The sequence below is a fragment of the Pantherophis guttatus genome, chromosome 2 (genome assembly GCF_059756535.1).
Source record: "Pantherophis guttatus breed Tessera chromosome 2, ASM5975653v1, whole genome shotgun sequence".
Taxonomy (NCBI): domain Eukaryota; kingdom Metazoa; phylum Chordata; class Lepidosauria; order Squamata; family Colubridae; genus Pantherophis; species Pantherophis guttatus.
This window is the reverse complement of record NC_142064.1, coordinates 158,507,564-158,522,668: the sequence shown is the minus strand read 5'-3', so window position 1 is coordinate 158,522,668 and position 15,105 is coordinate 158,507,564. Positions and strand designations below refer to the sequence as shown.

The 15,105-nt window shown below is 45.1% G+C and overlaps 1 protein-coding gene across 3 annotated transcripts in view; it reads right to left on the bottom strand.

Moving 5' to 3' along the window:
• Positions 1-4,543: 4,543 nt before the first annotated feature.
• The window catches only part of GCGR (glucagon receptor), a 43,635-nt gene continuing 33,073 nt past the window's right edge, over positions 4,544-15,105 (bottom strand). For all 3 annotated transcript variants that reach the window (XM_034412880.2, XM_034412881.3, XM_087887106.1), the window contains 6 exons: positions 14,978-15,038; positions 14,668-14,737; positions 8,452-8,540; positions 7,861-7,999; positions 7,711-7,752; positions 4,544-6,244 (listed from right to left, as the gene is read on the bottom strand). In XM_034412880.2, the coding sequence (XP_034268771.2) occupies positions 5,945-6,244; positions 7,711-7,752; positions 7,861-7,999; positions 8,452-8,540; positions 14,668-14,737; positions 14,978-15,038 (701 nt within the window). In that variant the 3' untranslated portion in view covers positions 4,544-5,944. The remainder of the gene's footprint in view (positions 6,245-7,710; positions 7,753-7,860; positions 8,000-8,451; positions 8,541-14,667; positions 14,738-14,977; positions 15,039-15,105) is intronic.

The window sequence follows — 15,105 nt, the reverse complement described above, 5'->3', positions numbered from 1 at the left end:
TAGAGCAGGAGTCTCCAACCTTGGCAACTTTAAGCCTGGTGGACTTCAACTCCCAGAATTCCCAGCTTTGCTGACTGGGGAATTCTGGGAGTTGAAGTCCTCCAGGCTTAAAGTTGTCAAGGTTGGAGACCCCTGGAATAGAGCACCAGGTAGCGAGAAAAGCAAAATCTCTTTCAGAGGACAAGTGCACTTGTGTGTTTTGCTACTGAGAAGTAAAAATAGTGAGATATCTGTAAGCGTTAGAAAGACACACACGTCATATTCATGGCTCACCAACCATAAAGTGCCTTTGTGTTCCAGCAATTTGCTTCAATTAGGCTCATTATCTCGGTCCGCCCCCAGGCGTCTGGTAAAGGCAGCAGCTCCCTTGGGGAGAGGAATAGACAGCAGCTCCGACTGTACTTATCAAAGGCTGCTGTGGCCTGTGAGCTCACCTTTCGTTGCCCTTGACATTATCGGGTGTTAGCAGGTAGGGAAACAATAACTTTCTGGTAAACAGCCCTGTGTTGTTTTTCCTTCCTGCTCATTTTACATTCAACTTTCCCTTCTAGTCTCTAGACTTGCAGTCTCCATCTCTTGTACAGTTGGGGAAAAAACACAGTTAGAAGAGGCATTACTAGGCAGAAAGGTCACAGCTGAAAATGTAGCCTCAGAATTTATTTTAGCTATTCACCTTAACGGTGGTTTATTTAAGAGACAATGCTGAACTCAAAACAATAGCCTCTGGCTACGTATTGAGACAGAAGCTGAAATCAAATGAAATCGAACTAATGGCCTCTCAAGGTCTTAAAGGAAAAACCGGAGATGACCTTCAGCTACTTCTGTTTCACTTCTCTTTCCTCAGCCTGCTAATATTTTCTTCGAGGCAATTTCCTCCAATCTGGTAACCTCAAAATATACTGGATTTGCAACTCTCATAGTGCCACCTGTCATGGAGTTTGATTGTGCTTGATAATGGGAATTGAAGGTAGCACATCTAAAAACTTGGGAAAAGTTTACTTATGGAGTGGGGACCAAGCAGGTAAAAATCCACAACAAAACTATGGGGAACCGAGCCAGGCTTGACCATTTCACACATGGTTAAGTGCAGTCTGAACCAACCAACCAACCTATACGATCATCTGATACTTTAGAAGATTGGAGATCCTACTCTGAGCATCTCTGGCATGATTGGGTCACATTTATATAACAGCACAATGGCCCTCACAAAACTGGTGCATTTACTAGATACGTTTTTCCTCCTGGTTCAAGTATTAAAACTCTTTGTTGTATTCCTAAAACAATCATTGGACAAGAATTATAGACTCAGGCAGAAAAAATATTTGACTGCCAAGTGTCAAAATGGCGTAAGGCAATAGGATGCTGTGTGAAGGTTGATCATGTAACCTTTCCCCCTTTTCATTAGATTTTTGTAGCTTCATGGTATTAATGTTTGCCAATTAATGAGTTAAATCGTGCTTCTATGAAACTGCATGCAATGCAAAGGGCTTTCTCTAGGATCAACCAATTGTGTTTTGCTTTTGCAGAACCTACATCGATCTTCAAGTAACTGGAACAGCCTTGCAAAGCACTCTTGTTATTCTCAACATAGCTGAGAAACAGAAGCTGAAAGTAATGTTGCCAAAGTCAGACAGGACATCAGTGGTGCAATTCAATTTTTTAAACAACTGGTTCTGTGGGCGTGGCTTAGCTGGGGGTGTGGCTTGGTGGTCATGTGACTGGGTGGGTGTGGTTAGCTGGTCATGTGACCAGGTGGGCATGGCTATGTGCATAGGGACTACTCAGAGGGCTGAAAAAAGTCATTTCTGACTGGTCCTCGCACTTTTGACCGGTCCTTGCACTTATGACCATCCTCACATTTATGTCCGTTGCATTCTTAACAACCGTGTCAGTCATTTCACCACTACTTCTCTTCACCATGGTGACAAGATAGGGCGCAAAATGTAAAATGTGAGGACAGTTGGGACTACCCAGAGGGCTGAAAAAAGTGATTTCCGACACGTCCTCGCACTTTTGACCAGTCATCATTTATCCCCATTGCAGCATTCTTAATTAAATTAATTAAATAAAAATGACCTGCTGGAGCAGTCCGAGGCGGGCATTTGGGCCAGCTGCAGGGCAAGGTGATACAACCAGGGTAGGTAGGCCGCTGCTGCCCAGGTGGGAGGCGGGCACAGGCCTACAGGGCTGGCTGCAGGATGAAGCGATCAGATGGGGTAGATCAGGGGTCTGCAACTTTAAACACTCAACCTTAAACACATGTAAACACTTAAACACAACCTTAAACCTGGGTGGGCATTGCCAACTCCATATCACTTACTCCCACCCAGGTTTTGTGGCTCCCAGTATTTTCTTTTAAACAGGTATCTCTGTGTGTCTCTTTCATCTCTCCCATCTCTTTCTTTCTCCCCCCTCTTTCTCTCCTTCATCTCTCATTCTCCCCCCTTCTCTCCTTCATCTTTCTCCCCCACTCTCTCCTTCATCTCTCTTCCTCTCCATCTCCCTTTCTCCCTCCCTTTCCTTCATCTCTTTTTCTCCCTTTCTCTCCTTCATCTCTCTTCCTCTCCATCTCCCTTTCTCCCTCCCTTTCCTTCATCTCTCTTTCTCCCACCCTTTCTCTCCTTCATCTCTCTTCCTCTCCATCTTTCTCCTCTTCTGCCTGGGTGGCAGCGGCAGCACACCTACTGCACCATCGGGTTGCCCCTCGGCTTGGAGGTGGCACCTTAAGCCTGCACCCCACTGCGTGCGTCCGCCTGGCTGCGCCTGCAGCCGGCTCTTGTTGCTCTTACTGAGCTTTGCAATGGGGCAGACAGTGCCCCTCCTCCTCCTGGAGCCCATTACGATGCGAGCTTCGGCTGCAGCCTGGGCAGCCAGTGTTCCAGGGTGGAGAAAAGTCGTGCATCTCCCCCAGCGAATGGATGGACTAGGGCAGGGGTGGGCAATTGTGGCTCTTTTACAACCTGTGGACTTCAACTCCCAGAATTCTGGGAGTTGAAGTCCACAGGTTGTAAAAGAGCCACAATTGTCCACCCCTGGGCTAGGATAGGCTGATGCCACGCGGGTGGGAGGTGGGACAGAGCGAGGGGCGGGCAAGCCAGCAATTTAACAAACGGTTTGGTGTGCTGCAAGGCCAATAAATTACAAAAAAATACCAAACCGTTCGTTAAATTACTGGCTCGCCTGTCCCATTTATTGGCAAAGGGCAGGATGAGCCAGCAATTTAACAAACAGTTCAGCCGAACCGCCTAGAACTGGCAGAATCCCACCAATGCAGGACATGTATGGCCTGGAGTGAAACACAGCCCTTCCTTCCCAGGATAATTCCATGTATGTACCGGTAGATGTGATTCACCTTTTCCTTGTTGCTCTAATGCTTGCCTCGTTTTCCCTATTTTCTTCCATTGTTGTGAGAAGACTTGTAAGTAAGAAGAGATATGATATACCAGACCAAAAGTCCTATTTAGCACAATGTTCCTGTCAGATGCAATTGGGGATTCCACAAATGGAACATTAGGACACTGGCATTTCCCATTCATGTCCTCCAGCAATGAGCATAACAAGTCCTACTACTTCTATTACTGAAAGTCTCACATAGCTAATGATTGGAACCTTCCCCTCTTATGAAAATGCTATTTCTGCTAACATGGGTTTAATAATGTCTGTAATGGAGATTGCTGGAACTAGTTACTAGCAACAGGGAGAACTGATTTTTCTAAGAATGACCAGCAGGTCTGTGTGAGGAAACGATTTGGTACATCCAGGGCAGGAGAATTTTGGGTCGGTGAATACAGGAAAAAAACAAGTGAGAATAATTGGAATAAAAGTAGGTAATGAAAAATGTGAGGTAACATTTGAATTCTTGAATTCACACAATACCATGGTTACGTTAGCTATGATTTAAGGAATTATTCCAATACTGTAGATTCACATTACACACTGGACCTTAAACTAACGACCTGAGCTGGTTTTTCCCCAAACACAAAGTCATTAAATAGTCTGGTGAGTTGTGGCAGCTCAACTACAGAAACTTCTGTTTTATTCATGCTGTGTTACAGTCAAAGGATTTTAAGGGAACATCATAAGGATGGGCATGCATGAAGTTATTCTGTGTTCTGAGTTCATGCTCAGAAGGAACATTTTTTTGTACACATACCAATTTTAAAAATAAGAACATATTTGAGAGAGAGACTGTGATGAAGAGCTCCATGACTCACGTAGATAATCTCTGGGCTGCTTCTTACGGATGTCTGGATCAGAATGTTTCAATGCCCCTGGAAATGCCAGAGGAATTCTTCCATGCCTATTCTGGGGAGGACAGAATCTTAGGCTTTGAAAGAGACATATAATCATAGAGGGCAATATATTACCTGTCTGTTGCAATGGTTCTAATTTAAACCTGTCGCATAACTTTCCTATGAAGGTTAATACTTTTGATGGATGTGGCCAGTGCGGGACATCTGTTCCTGTCCATGTTAGTAACTGTTGTGTAGTCCAGTCCTTAGGTAAGATGAGCTGTGATGTGCATCAGGAGGAACCACCCAAGTTGCCAAGACACGTAACACCGTTTATTGAGGGTTTGATCTCTGGAACATTGGCACTGACATCACAGACCTGGAGGCAGCCCCCAGCAAAAATCAATTTACAGAATCATTCAGGACAGAGTTATCCTGAGAACAAATGGAGTAAGTGTTTCCATAGCACAGATGTAATGGCACAGCCATAAATACGCAATATCTTCATTCTTGAGAGTGAGTATTACTATTGCTGCCTACTTAAGATCACAGGCAGCACTTTTGGTACTATCCTGTCACTTACCACAAAACAATGCGCAAATTACCTGATAACCCAAGTGGGCAGCTCACAGCAAAATGGGCATTTATGTTCAGGTTGTTTTGGACTGGGGTTGTAGTGAAGTGTTAAATTCTGGGCATTTTACTGCTCAGAATCCTCTAATTCTCATTTCTTTACCTCCAGTTAAGAGGGACATTATAGCATTACTAAGTGGTTTCCTGAAATCATCCAGATGTTCAGGTGGACGAGTTATGCCCCTAATTCTCCAGATGGACACCACCTCTGTTGAATACCATACCTTCTTCAAGAAGCATGGCCCTTATTCCTAAGGTACTACCACTCCAGAGGCAAAAAAAAAAAAAAAAAAAAAAAAAGATTTTCAAGAAGGAATTTGGAACTCTTGCGCTCAAACCCAAATTCTGCAATTACTAAACTTGGAAATAAAATATTTAACTATACCAAACAATTATATAACTTTGCATGTTTTGTTGATGACTTGGTTTCCAGACCTTTTTGGCAGAATTTTCCATCAGGATATAGCATGTTAGGGAATAGGCAATAACTCTGAATATACACTCCCTTATGACTAATTTTTAAAAAATTGCACAGCCCCTTCTGCTCCATTTGTTTATCTTTGAGCAAATACTGCTGATGCATTTTCAGCTTGTTCTTTATAAAAGCAAGAGCTAGAAAGGTTTCTGAGATTCTCAGTTTGATCAGCACTAATCAATGTGCAATTTCTGAACTGTAGACTTTCAGACCTCCTAGCTATAGTACAGATTCTCTTTTCATCCAAAATCCACTTAATGTCATCTCCAACCTTTAGCCTATAACTCTCCCAGACCCATACCTGGGCTATCACTGACTTCTTCCTTTCTGCTCACCTACAATGGAGTTCACCCATGGAATACTATGAATGCAGACAAGAAGGAGGACATGAGTCTCATCAGGATATGCCTACCTATCTCAGAGAGGACACAACCAGACACTGAGGTATCATTTCAGGGAGCTAGACATTCGTCGGTTTCCAATCACACGTCCCACTCAGTGTCTCCTGGACTTCCAGCTCCACCATCCTTGCTCTGCAATATGGCTGTCTTATGAGAAAAGAATCAATGGGTTCAATCTGCTGGAGACAATGGACTGAACTGCTTTAGATGTTGCTCTCTCCCTTCACGTCAGGAAATTCATAGCAAGGAGGTAGTTCATTCACTGCTAGATTTTCACTGATGATGTAGTGGTTCCTCTCCAGATACTGCGTGCTAGTATGTACAGTTGCTTGGCTGCAGCTCACATCATTGAGGTAGTTGCCAACCAGTTTGTGCTTCTCATAGGTGCTGCTGCTCCTCCCGTTACGAGCATTGGGGGTGTTGCTGTATGTGTGTTTATACTCTTCTTCTATGTCCCGACCAAGTTTCCAGCGTGTCCATTTTTTGGTGAGTTCCGACTGTACCTACAGGGAGGACACACCAGCAAAAAGTTGGCTTTGTCGCCCTTTTGGTATGATTATTTGCAGCATCCTGATCTCCTTGTACAGCCCTACACCTCTGTTTGCAGTATGGGACAGAATATGGAAGTGTAAAAGGGGGAAAGGACGCTGGCTCTTGCAAATGAAAAAAATGACTTCAAATACCGTATTTTCCGGCGTATAAGACGACCCCCGACTTTTCCTGTTAAAATATAGGGTTTGGGCTATACTCACCGTATAAGACTACCCCTCTTCCAACGCACACCAAATAAAAATTAAAAAACATCAACTGGCTCACCCACAATGTAAAAGCAGCTGTGCTTGACCCAAAATGGCCCCTGCAACAAGCAGGAACCTCACACAGCCACAAAAAGCCCAAAAAAACAACTTTCACATTTTACACACACAAAATTCCACATACAGCTTTGTGAGATTTTGTGTGTTTGCGTAGTTAGAGTGAAACACTACAGAAACACACTAAATCTCAGAAAGCTGCACAAATATTATTTTATTTTTATTTTTATATGAAAACTAAATTTAAAACTTCCTAAACTTTAAATGGCTAGGTCTAAAAAAGAACAACTAAAAAAAACCCCAATTAACTATTTTTTTTAAAGCTCCCAAAGGGGAAAAAAACTTACCCAATAGAACAGGGGTCTCCAACCTTGGTAAGACTTGTAGACTTCAACTCCCAGAATTCCTCAACCAGCTTTGTTTTGCTGGCTGAGGAATTCTGGGAGTTGAAGTCCACAACTCCCTGCCTGCTTGATTGCAGGCAGGGAGTGGCTTGCTGATGGAATGGATTCAGGCAAGCGAAGCAAGGCAAGCGTTGCGACTAGCAGCTAAGGTAAGCAAGCTGGCGGGGGAAAACTTTTTTCCTTTTACAGGGCTCTGGCGATCCCAGCTGAGTTGCCTGATTAGCAGGCAACTCAGCTGGGATCGTCAGAGCTTGGATCGCCAGAGCCATTTAAGGCTCATCAGAGTCTTTCGGGCTGGTCTGCCTGGTTATAGGAGAACAACACCCAGCGTATAAGACGACCCCCGACTTTTGAGAAGATTTTCATGTGTTAAAAAGTCATCTTATATGCCGGAAAATACGGTAATTTGATGTGTAAGGCACCTACAACTACAGTTAGCATTTTAAATCCAAACAGTATGTTAGATTTACCCAAATCTAGTAATATTCCAGCTATATTTCTACCAAAAATTGCACAGCAGGCATGCTTTGACAACTAAAATACCAGTTCTGTGGTGCAGCCACATATGGATGTGTGAACTGAAAACTATAGTTAGAGCTGCCTTTTTAATTGCTTCTTGACTACTGAAACTCAAAAGTACATTGTACTCAGCTCCATCATCATTCAAAAGATTGCAGCTTGAAATTCTGGACCTCTCATAATTTAGCCACAAGGGCAAAGCCTGTGTCCCATATTTCTCTGTTTAGGACTCACCTCTTTGTTCACAAAGCAGTAGAGAATGGCCACCAGCATCCCCTAGGGATACAGAAGGGTAGTTACAAACATTGTAATAATAATTTCCAATAATAAAATATACGGAAGATATGGAAGAGCCCGAATTTTAGTACAGTTCTTGTTTCTCACCTGAAAAGAGCCAAGAAAGAGGTCAAAGAACAGCTTGACAAAGCGCAGGGTGCCCTGGGCTTGCTCATCAACGACAAAGGCAAAAACCATCTCATGGATGCCCAGCAAGGGAATCAGAGTTAGGGTTGATTTCGCCAGCCTAAATGAAGAGCAGGTGATTAGGCCTCATCTCAAGGAAAAACAGTTAATCAAATGTGTAGGGAAGAGACGCACCATCTTTTGGGGTGAGAGACAAGCATTACATTCAATCTTATTAAAGTGCATCAGGACCTGCATTCCCAGAAACTAGGCAGATCCAAAATGGAATTTGAATTTGACATGATGTGAATTTAGTAGTTAGTGTGATAGCTTCCCATGCATTTAATAGTTTCTTCTTTTTGTCACATTAAACATTTTTACATGCAAGTTTACACTCAGAGTAATGGGGGAGTCACACCAAAAATTGGCAAGGGCTATAGTCTTAATGTATTGATGGCTATTTTAGAAAGGGGGCTGCCCTGACCTAGAAAACCAAGGATGTCATAGGGAGGGTGAAAAAATGTTCTTTTCCCAAGAAGCTTGCCATTTGGGGAAAATGCTGAGAGCCAGTACCGAAACTTGTAGTCTGTGTATCGCATCTGGTGGGCACGGAGCTTAGAGACCAAAATCTGAATGATACGGATGAAAATGAAGAAATTAATCTGGAAGAAAGAAAAAGAAGCAGTGTGATTGAGTGGCAGGAAGAGATGGCACTGCATGAGTTGATGAGACCTCCATGCATAATAACCTTCTAGAGGATTTTTGAATAGTATTATACCTTTGATTTATTTTCTTACTCTTCCCAAATTTATAATGACTGTTTTGTAGCTTCTGTTCCAATACTGCTCATTTCTATCCTTAATTAGTGCTATAAGATTTCCTAGAGAAAATATTTCAATGACCAGGTAGACAGACTGATAGGCTGGCAGGCAGAGAAGTTCACAGGTTGGGACTTAAGTATTTAAGAAAAGTGTTATAGAAACACTGAATTCTGCTACTCAGGAGAAAATGTATGTTCATTACTGGAGAACCTCTGGTATTTTTTCAAAACTAAGTTATGTGCTAGTGTGGCTAATCACAAGAAGATAATAACTCTTAATAATAACTCTTGTTATCACATCAGACAAGCCAAAATCTTCAGCTGCTACACATACTGTAAGTGGTCACTCAAATGTGGATGAAGACCTGGTGCTCAGACCACAGTATAGTTCCAGGATCACAGGACTATGTTTCCTAACTGGTTTCAGTTAAGGTTGTTTAGCATTTTGGAGTGTGCAGAATTGTTCATGTACTGTAATAAGGTAAAGGTAAAGGTTCCCCTCGCACATATGTGCTAGTCGTTCCCGACTCTAGGGGGCAGTGCTCATCTCCGTTTCAAAGCCAAAGAGCCAGCACTGTCCAAAGACATCTCTGTGGTCATGTGACCGGCATGACTAAACGCCAAAGGCTCACAGAATGCTGTTACCTTCCCACTAAAGGTGGTCCCTATTTTTCTACTTGCATTCTTTACGTGCTTTCTAACTGCTAGGTTAGCAGAAGCTGGGAAAAGTAATGGGAGCTCACCCTGTTATGTGGCACTAGGGATTCAAACTGCTGAACTTTCAATCGACAAGCTCAGCATCTGAGCCACTGAGCCACCACTGCTAATCTCTTAAACCAAAATACCTTAAACCATTGTTTCTTTTTGCAGGATCACACTGCAGTTATAGAGGGCAGTTACGTGATTCCAGAAAAAGGTTCACTCATTCCCCTCCAATGCATTGTTCCATTCTAATCCAAAGCATTATACAGCCCTAGTTATATTCTCTTTACAATTAAACAATTGGGATCAAGTTATCCCCCACCCCACTCCCAAATATATATACTTATATGTACACTGGGCATTATTGTTATACGCAGAAAATAAAATGAGAAAAAGTCTGCTTAATATAAAAATCAACTTGATTGCAATCCGAACATTTGAAGATTATATGATCAAAATGGATAGAATAAAATTCACAAATCCAGTATACAATGTATAAATGGGGGGGTGGGGACGGGACCCAGAGGTTACTTGAAGAACTGCCTTTATGTAAATCATTCTGCTGGCAGGAGGAACGCAGACAATTCAGCTCTAGAATTTGCTAACATGAGATATAGAGCTTGGTTTCAAATAAAGATTGGACCGATTCATGGAAGTCACGGGATCAATGGCTATTAGCCTTGATGGCTGTGTGGCTCCCTCGGAAGGCCATCTGCTGCAAAACCATTGAGTTTCCTTATGCAGAAAAATCTATGAGAAGAGATTGCAGGACTACAGAGAGTCCTCAATTTATGACCACAACTAGGACCTGAATTACCATTGCAAAGCAATTGTTAAATGAGTCACACCTAATTTTATGATGGTTGTTAAAGCAAATCACTCCAGTTGCAAAGTGAACCATGCCGTCGTTAAGCAAATCTGGCCTCCCTCATTGACTTTGCTTGTTCGAAGCCAGCTGGGAAGATCGCAAATGGTGATCATGTGATCCCGGGATGCTGCAACCAGCGTTAAATAGATGATGGTTGCCAAGTGCCGGAATTTATTTTATTTTATTTTTATTTTATTTTATATTGGATTTCTATACCGCCCTTCTCCCTGAGGACTCAGGGCGGTGTACAGCCAGATTAAAAAACATGCAGAACAAATATTAAAAAACAATTAAAAGATATATAAATTTGGCCCGATTAAAACTCATTTACCAATTAAAAACGTTTAAAACATTTAAAAACAGTTAAAAATTTCATCTTAAGCCAGCCCGGCTTGTTTAAATAAATGGGTTTTAAGGGCGCGACGGAAGGCACTGAGGTCTTGGATTCTCCTTATCTCTGGGGGGAGCTGATTCCAGAGGGTAGGTGCCCCCACAGAGAAGGCTCTCCCGCTGGGGGTCACCAGCCTACATTGTCTGGCTGATGGCACCCCGAGGAGGCCCTCTCTGTGGGAGCGCACGGGTCGATGGGAGGTCGTTGGTAGCAGCAGGCGGTCTCGAAGATAGCTAGGCCCTATGCCATGGAGCGCTTTAAAGGTGATAACCAACACCTTGAAGCGCACCCGGAAGACAACTGGGAGCCAGTGCAGCTCGCGCAGGAGCGGTGTTACATGGGAGCGCCATGCTGCTCCCGTCACTACCCGCGCTGCTGCATTCTGGACCAGCTGGAGCCTCCGGGTGCTCCTCAAGGGGAGCCCCATGTAGAGAGCGTTGCAATAGTCAAGGCGAGAGGTGACGAGGGCGTGAGTGACTGTGCACAGGGAATCCCGATCAAGAAAGGGCCGCAACTGACGAATCAGGCGAACCTGACAAAAGGTCCCCCTGGTTACAGCCGTCAGATGTTCCTCCAAGGACAGCTGCATATCCAGGAGGACTCCCAGATTGCGAGCCCTCTCTGTGGGGGCCAATGACTCGCCCCCAATAGTCAGTGATGGAGTCAACTGACTATATCGGGATGCCGGGAGCCACAGCCACTCAGTCTTGGAAGGGTTGAGCTTGAGCATGTTCCTCCCCATCCAGACCCGTACAGCCTCCAGGCACTGGGACATCACTTCAAGGGCATCGTTGGGGTGGCCTGGGGTGGAGATGTACAGCTGGGTGTCATCAGCGTACTGGTGGTATCTCACCCCAAAGCCACGGATGATCTCACCCAGCGGCTTCACATAAATGTTGAACAGAAGGGGCGAGAGGACCGATCCCTGCGGCACTCCACAAATGAGAGGCCTCGAGGTCGACCTCTGCCCCCCTGCCAACACAGACTGCGACCGGTCGGAGAGAAAGGAGGAGAACCACCGCAACACGGTGCCTCCCACCCCCAACTCTTCCAGCCGGTGCAGCATGATACCATGGTCGATGGTATCAAAAGCCGCTGAGAGGTCTAACAGGACCAGAACAGAGGAACAACCCCTGTCCCGAGCCCTCCAGAGATCATCAACCAACGCGACCAATGCCGTTTCTGTGCTGTGCCCAGACCTGAAACCCGACTGGAATGGATCTAGATAAGACGTTTCCTCCAGGAATTGCAGAAACTGTCGTGCGACCACACTCTCAACAACCTTCGCCATAAAGCGAAGGTTGGAGACAGGACGATAGTTGGCCAATATTGCCGGATCCAGGGACGGCTTCTTGAGGAGAGGCCTCACCACCGCCTCTTTCAAGGCGGTGGGGAAGTAACCCTCACTCAACGAAGCGTTGATAACACCCTGGAGCCAGCCTCGTGTAACCTCCCGGGAAGCCAGTACCAACCAGGAGGGACACGGGTCCAGTAAACATGTGGCCGCACTAAGTCTCCCCAAAATCCTGTCCACATCATCAGGAGTCACAGCATCAAACTCCTCCCAGATAACATTCTCAAGACTATTCCTCGTCACCCTGCCCTGATCTACCCAGTCAGAGTCCAAATCCCCCCGGATCTGGGCGATTTTGTCATACAGGTATTGTCCGAAATCCTCCGCCCTGCCTTCTAAGGGATCCTCCCGCACTCCCGGATGGAGCAGGGCGCGGGTCACCCTAAACAGGGCGGCCGGACGATTCCCTGATGACGCAATAGAGGCGGAAAAGTAGTTAGACTTTGCCGTCTCTATCGCCACTAGGTAGGCCTTAATATGCGACCTTACCAGTGTTCGATCAGATTCAGCGAGACTGGCCCTCCAACCGCTCTCCAGGCGTCTTTTCCGGCGCTTCATTTCCCTCAGCTCCTCAGTAAACCAAGGAGCCGCACGAGATCGGCATCGGGTCAGAGGCCGCAAAGGCACAACTCGGTCCAAGGCCCCACCAGCCGCCCGATCCCAGGCGGCTACCAGGTCCTCGGCCGAGTCATGTGCTAGATCCTCAGGAAATGGCCCAAGCTCCGTCTGGAACCTATCAGGATCCATCAGGCGCCTGGGGCGGATCCATCTAATTGGATCCGCCTCCCTGCGGCGAGGGGTCGCGGTTCGAAGATCTAGGCGAAGGAGTGAGTGGTCAGACCATGACAAGGGTTCCATGTCTATATCCCCTATAACAAGACCACTCAACCACTGGCCAGAGACAAAAATCAGATCCAGAGTGTGACCTCCCCTGTGAGTAGGGCCATGAACTAACTGGGTCAGGTCCATGGCCGTCATGGAAGCCATGAACTCCCGAGCCACCTCAGACGTTTCACCGACGGATGGCAAGTTGAAATCACCCATGACTAAAAGCCTGGGTGTATCTACTGCCACCGTGGCTATCACGTCGAGTAGCTCAGGTAGGGCTGTTGCCACGCGGCAGGGAGCCAGGTACGTAAGCAACTCACATCCGGCTATCTGAGGCACAGTGGTCTCCCTCGGACCCAGATCCTCGTTAATAATAACCGCCACCCCCCCCACCCCTCCCCTGAGCCCTCGGCTGATGGAATGCTCTGAAGCCTGGTGGGCACATTTCAACCAGAGGGACGCCACCCTCCGGGCCCAGCCAGGTCTCCGTAATACCCGCCAGGTCCGCTCCTCCCTCTTGTATAAGATCGTGAATGAGGGGGGCCTTATTGACCACGGACCTGGCATTGCACAGCATCAGCCGGAGGCCCAGCTCCTGAGTATCTAAGCCACCTAGTATCCGAGCAGAGCCTTGGGGACTGGGGCAAGCAATTGCTCTCAGACAGCAAGTGCGAGCCCCCAGCACCTGATGTGGTCCCCTGCTCCCGCCATATCTGCCCCTCCCATTCACCGTGCCGATGGTACAGCCCTCATAGATATCGTCCCCCATCCCTTTCCCAATCCCTCGTCCGGTGCCCCCCGGATCGTTACCCTGTGCCGGGCACGGCTCTGACCCTGTGGAATTGTGATTACATGATTGTGAAGATCCTGCAATGGTCGTAATAGCAATAACAATAGCACTTAGACTTACATATCGCTCTACTCTCTGAGTGGTTTACAAATGGCACCATACTGCCCTCAGCAATCACAATCAGGAGGTCCAGCTGCCAGTTACTTTTTTCAGTACTGTTGTAACTTTGAACAGTTGCTAAACAAACGGCTGTAAGTCGAGGACTACCTATAGATGGGCCAGGGGGTTCATTCCATCTGGATACTTCTGATATTTTCTTCTTTTTGTGCCTATCCATTAAGGCCAATGTGGGCCACATGCATTTGGCAGGCTATGGCTCATCTATACCTCCCTTAGAGCACCTATGGCACAAGATAGGGGGCATTTTTAAAACAGGCTTTTTTCTATCCTGAAAGAAGAGTTTTAGCATATAACAGGATTTTTTAAAAGGCCTATATTGGGGTTTTTTAAAAAATATTTGAAATTGCAGCTGTTTATTTATAATAAGCAGTGATCTGAGCTTCACAATATTGTATTACATCCAAACTAGACTGTTGTTTCTCCGTGGCATATAATATATGTGGGTATATGCATTATTTTGTATCTATTGATTTATTTTGTCACATTCATGTGGTGTATATTGGAGGTGGCAACCCTTTGAGAGTTGTATGCAACGAAATTTCATTATAAGGTATGCCGATTCGTGTACATTCAAAGTGACAATAAAGTTATTCTAAGTCATTTGTTGATTGATTAATGGAAGCCATCCTGAGATGTGTAATTTTAAAAAAGTAAATAAAGACAGGAGGGAAAAGTGAAACGCCTTCACAGCTGAAAAGTAAATACTGTACATAGTTCCCCCACTCCTGCCCTTAATTGGTTAAAAGAACGTATAAAGAACAGAGCTGAAAACAAGAAAATGATGCAATTTTGAACAGAGCATTTAGCTCCCAAAACCCAAAGCTTCAACAAAGAAAAGAAAAAAAGGGTGGCTTACCAAAATGGCTAAGAATACAGGGAAACGCAGGATCCACCAGAAGCCCATATTATTATTGGTACTCCAACAACTGGGGGAGTGAAGAAAGAAAGAAAGAAAGAAAATGGCTACAGATTCTTATTCTTCAGCAGTCTTTCCTGCTGCTTATACATTGTATGGCCCTTGACCATGCATTTCCAAATCTTATGTGAATGGTACTTCCTAAAGCACCTGGTAATACTGGGGTTACAGAAAAACCATAGCCAACTTGCACACTATCTACACATTTGGATACTGCATCTTTGTATCATTTTTTTTTTTGGTAACTTACTGAATATTTTCGTAAAGGTATTTCACCACCACCCACGGCACAATGAAGAGGATTGGGGCTCCTGGGGGAAAAAAAGGGAACAGAATTATGCAAGAAATGATAATCTTTTCATCATAGCCAAAATGTCA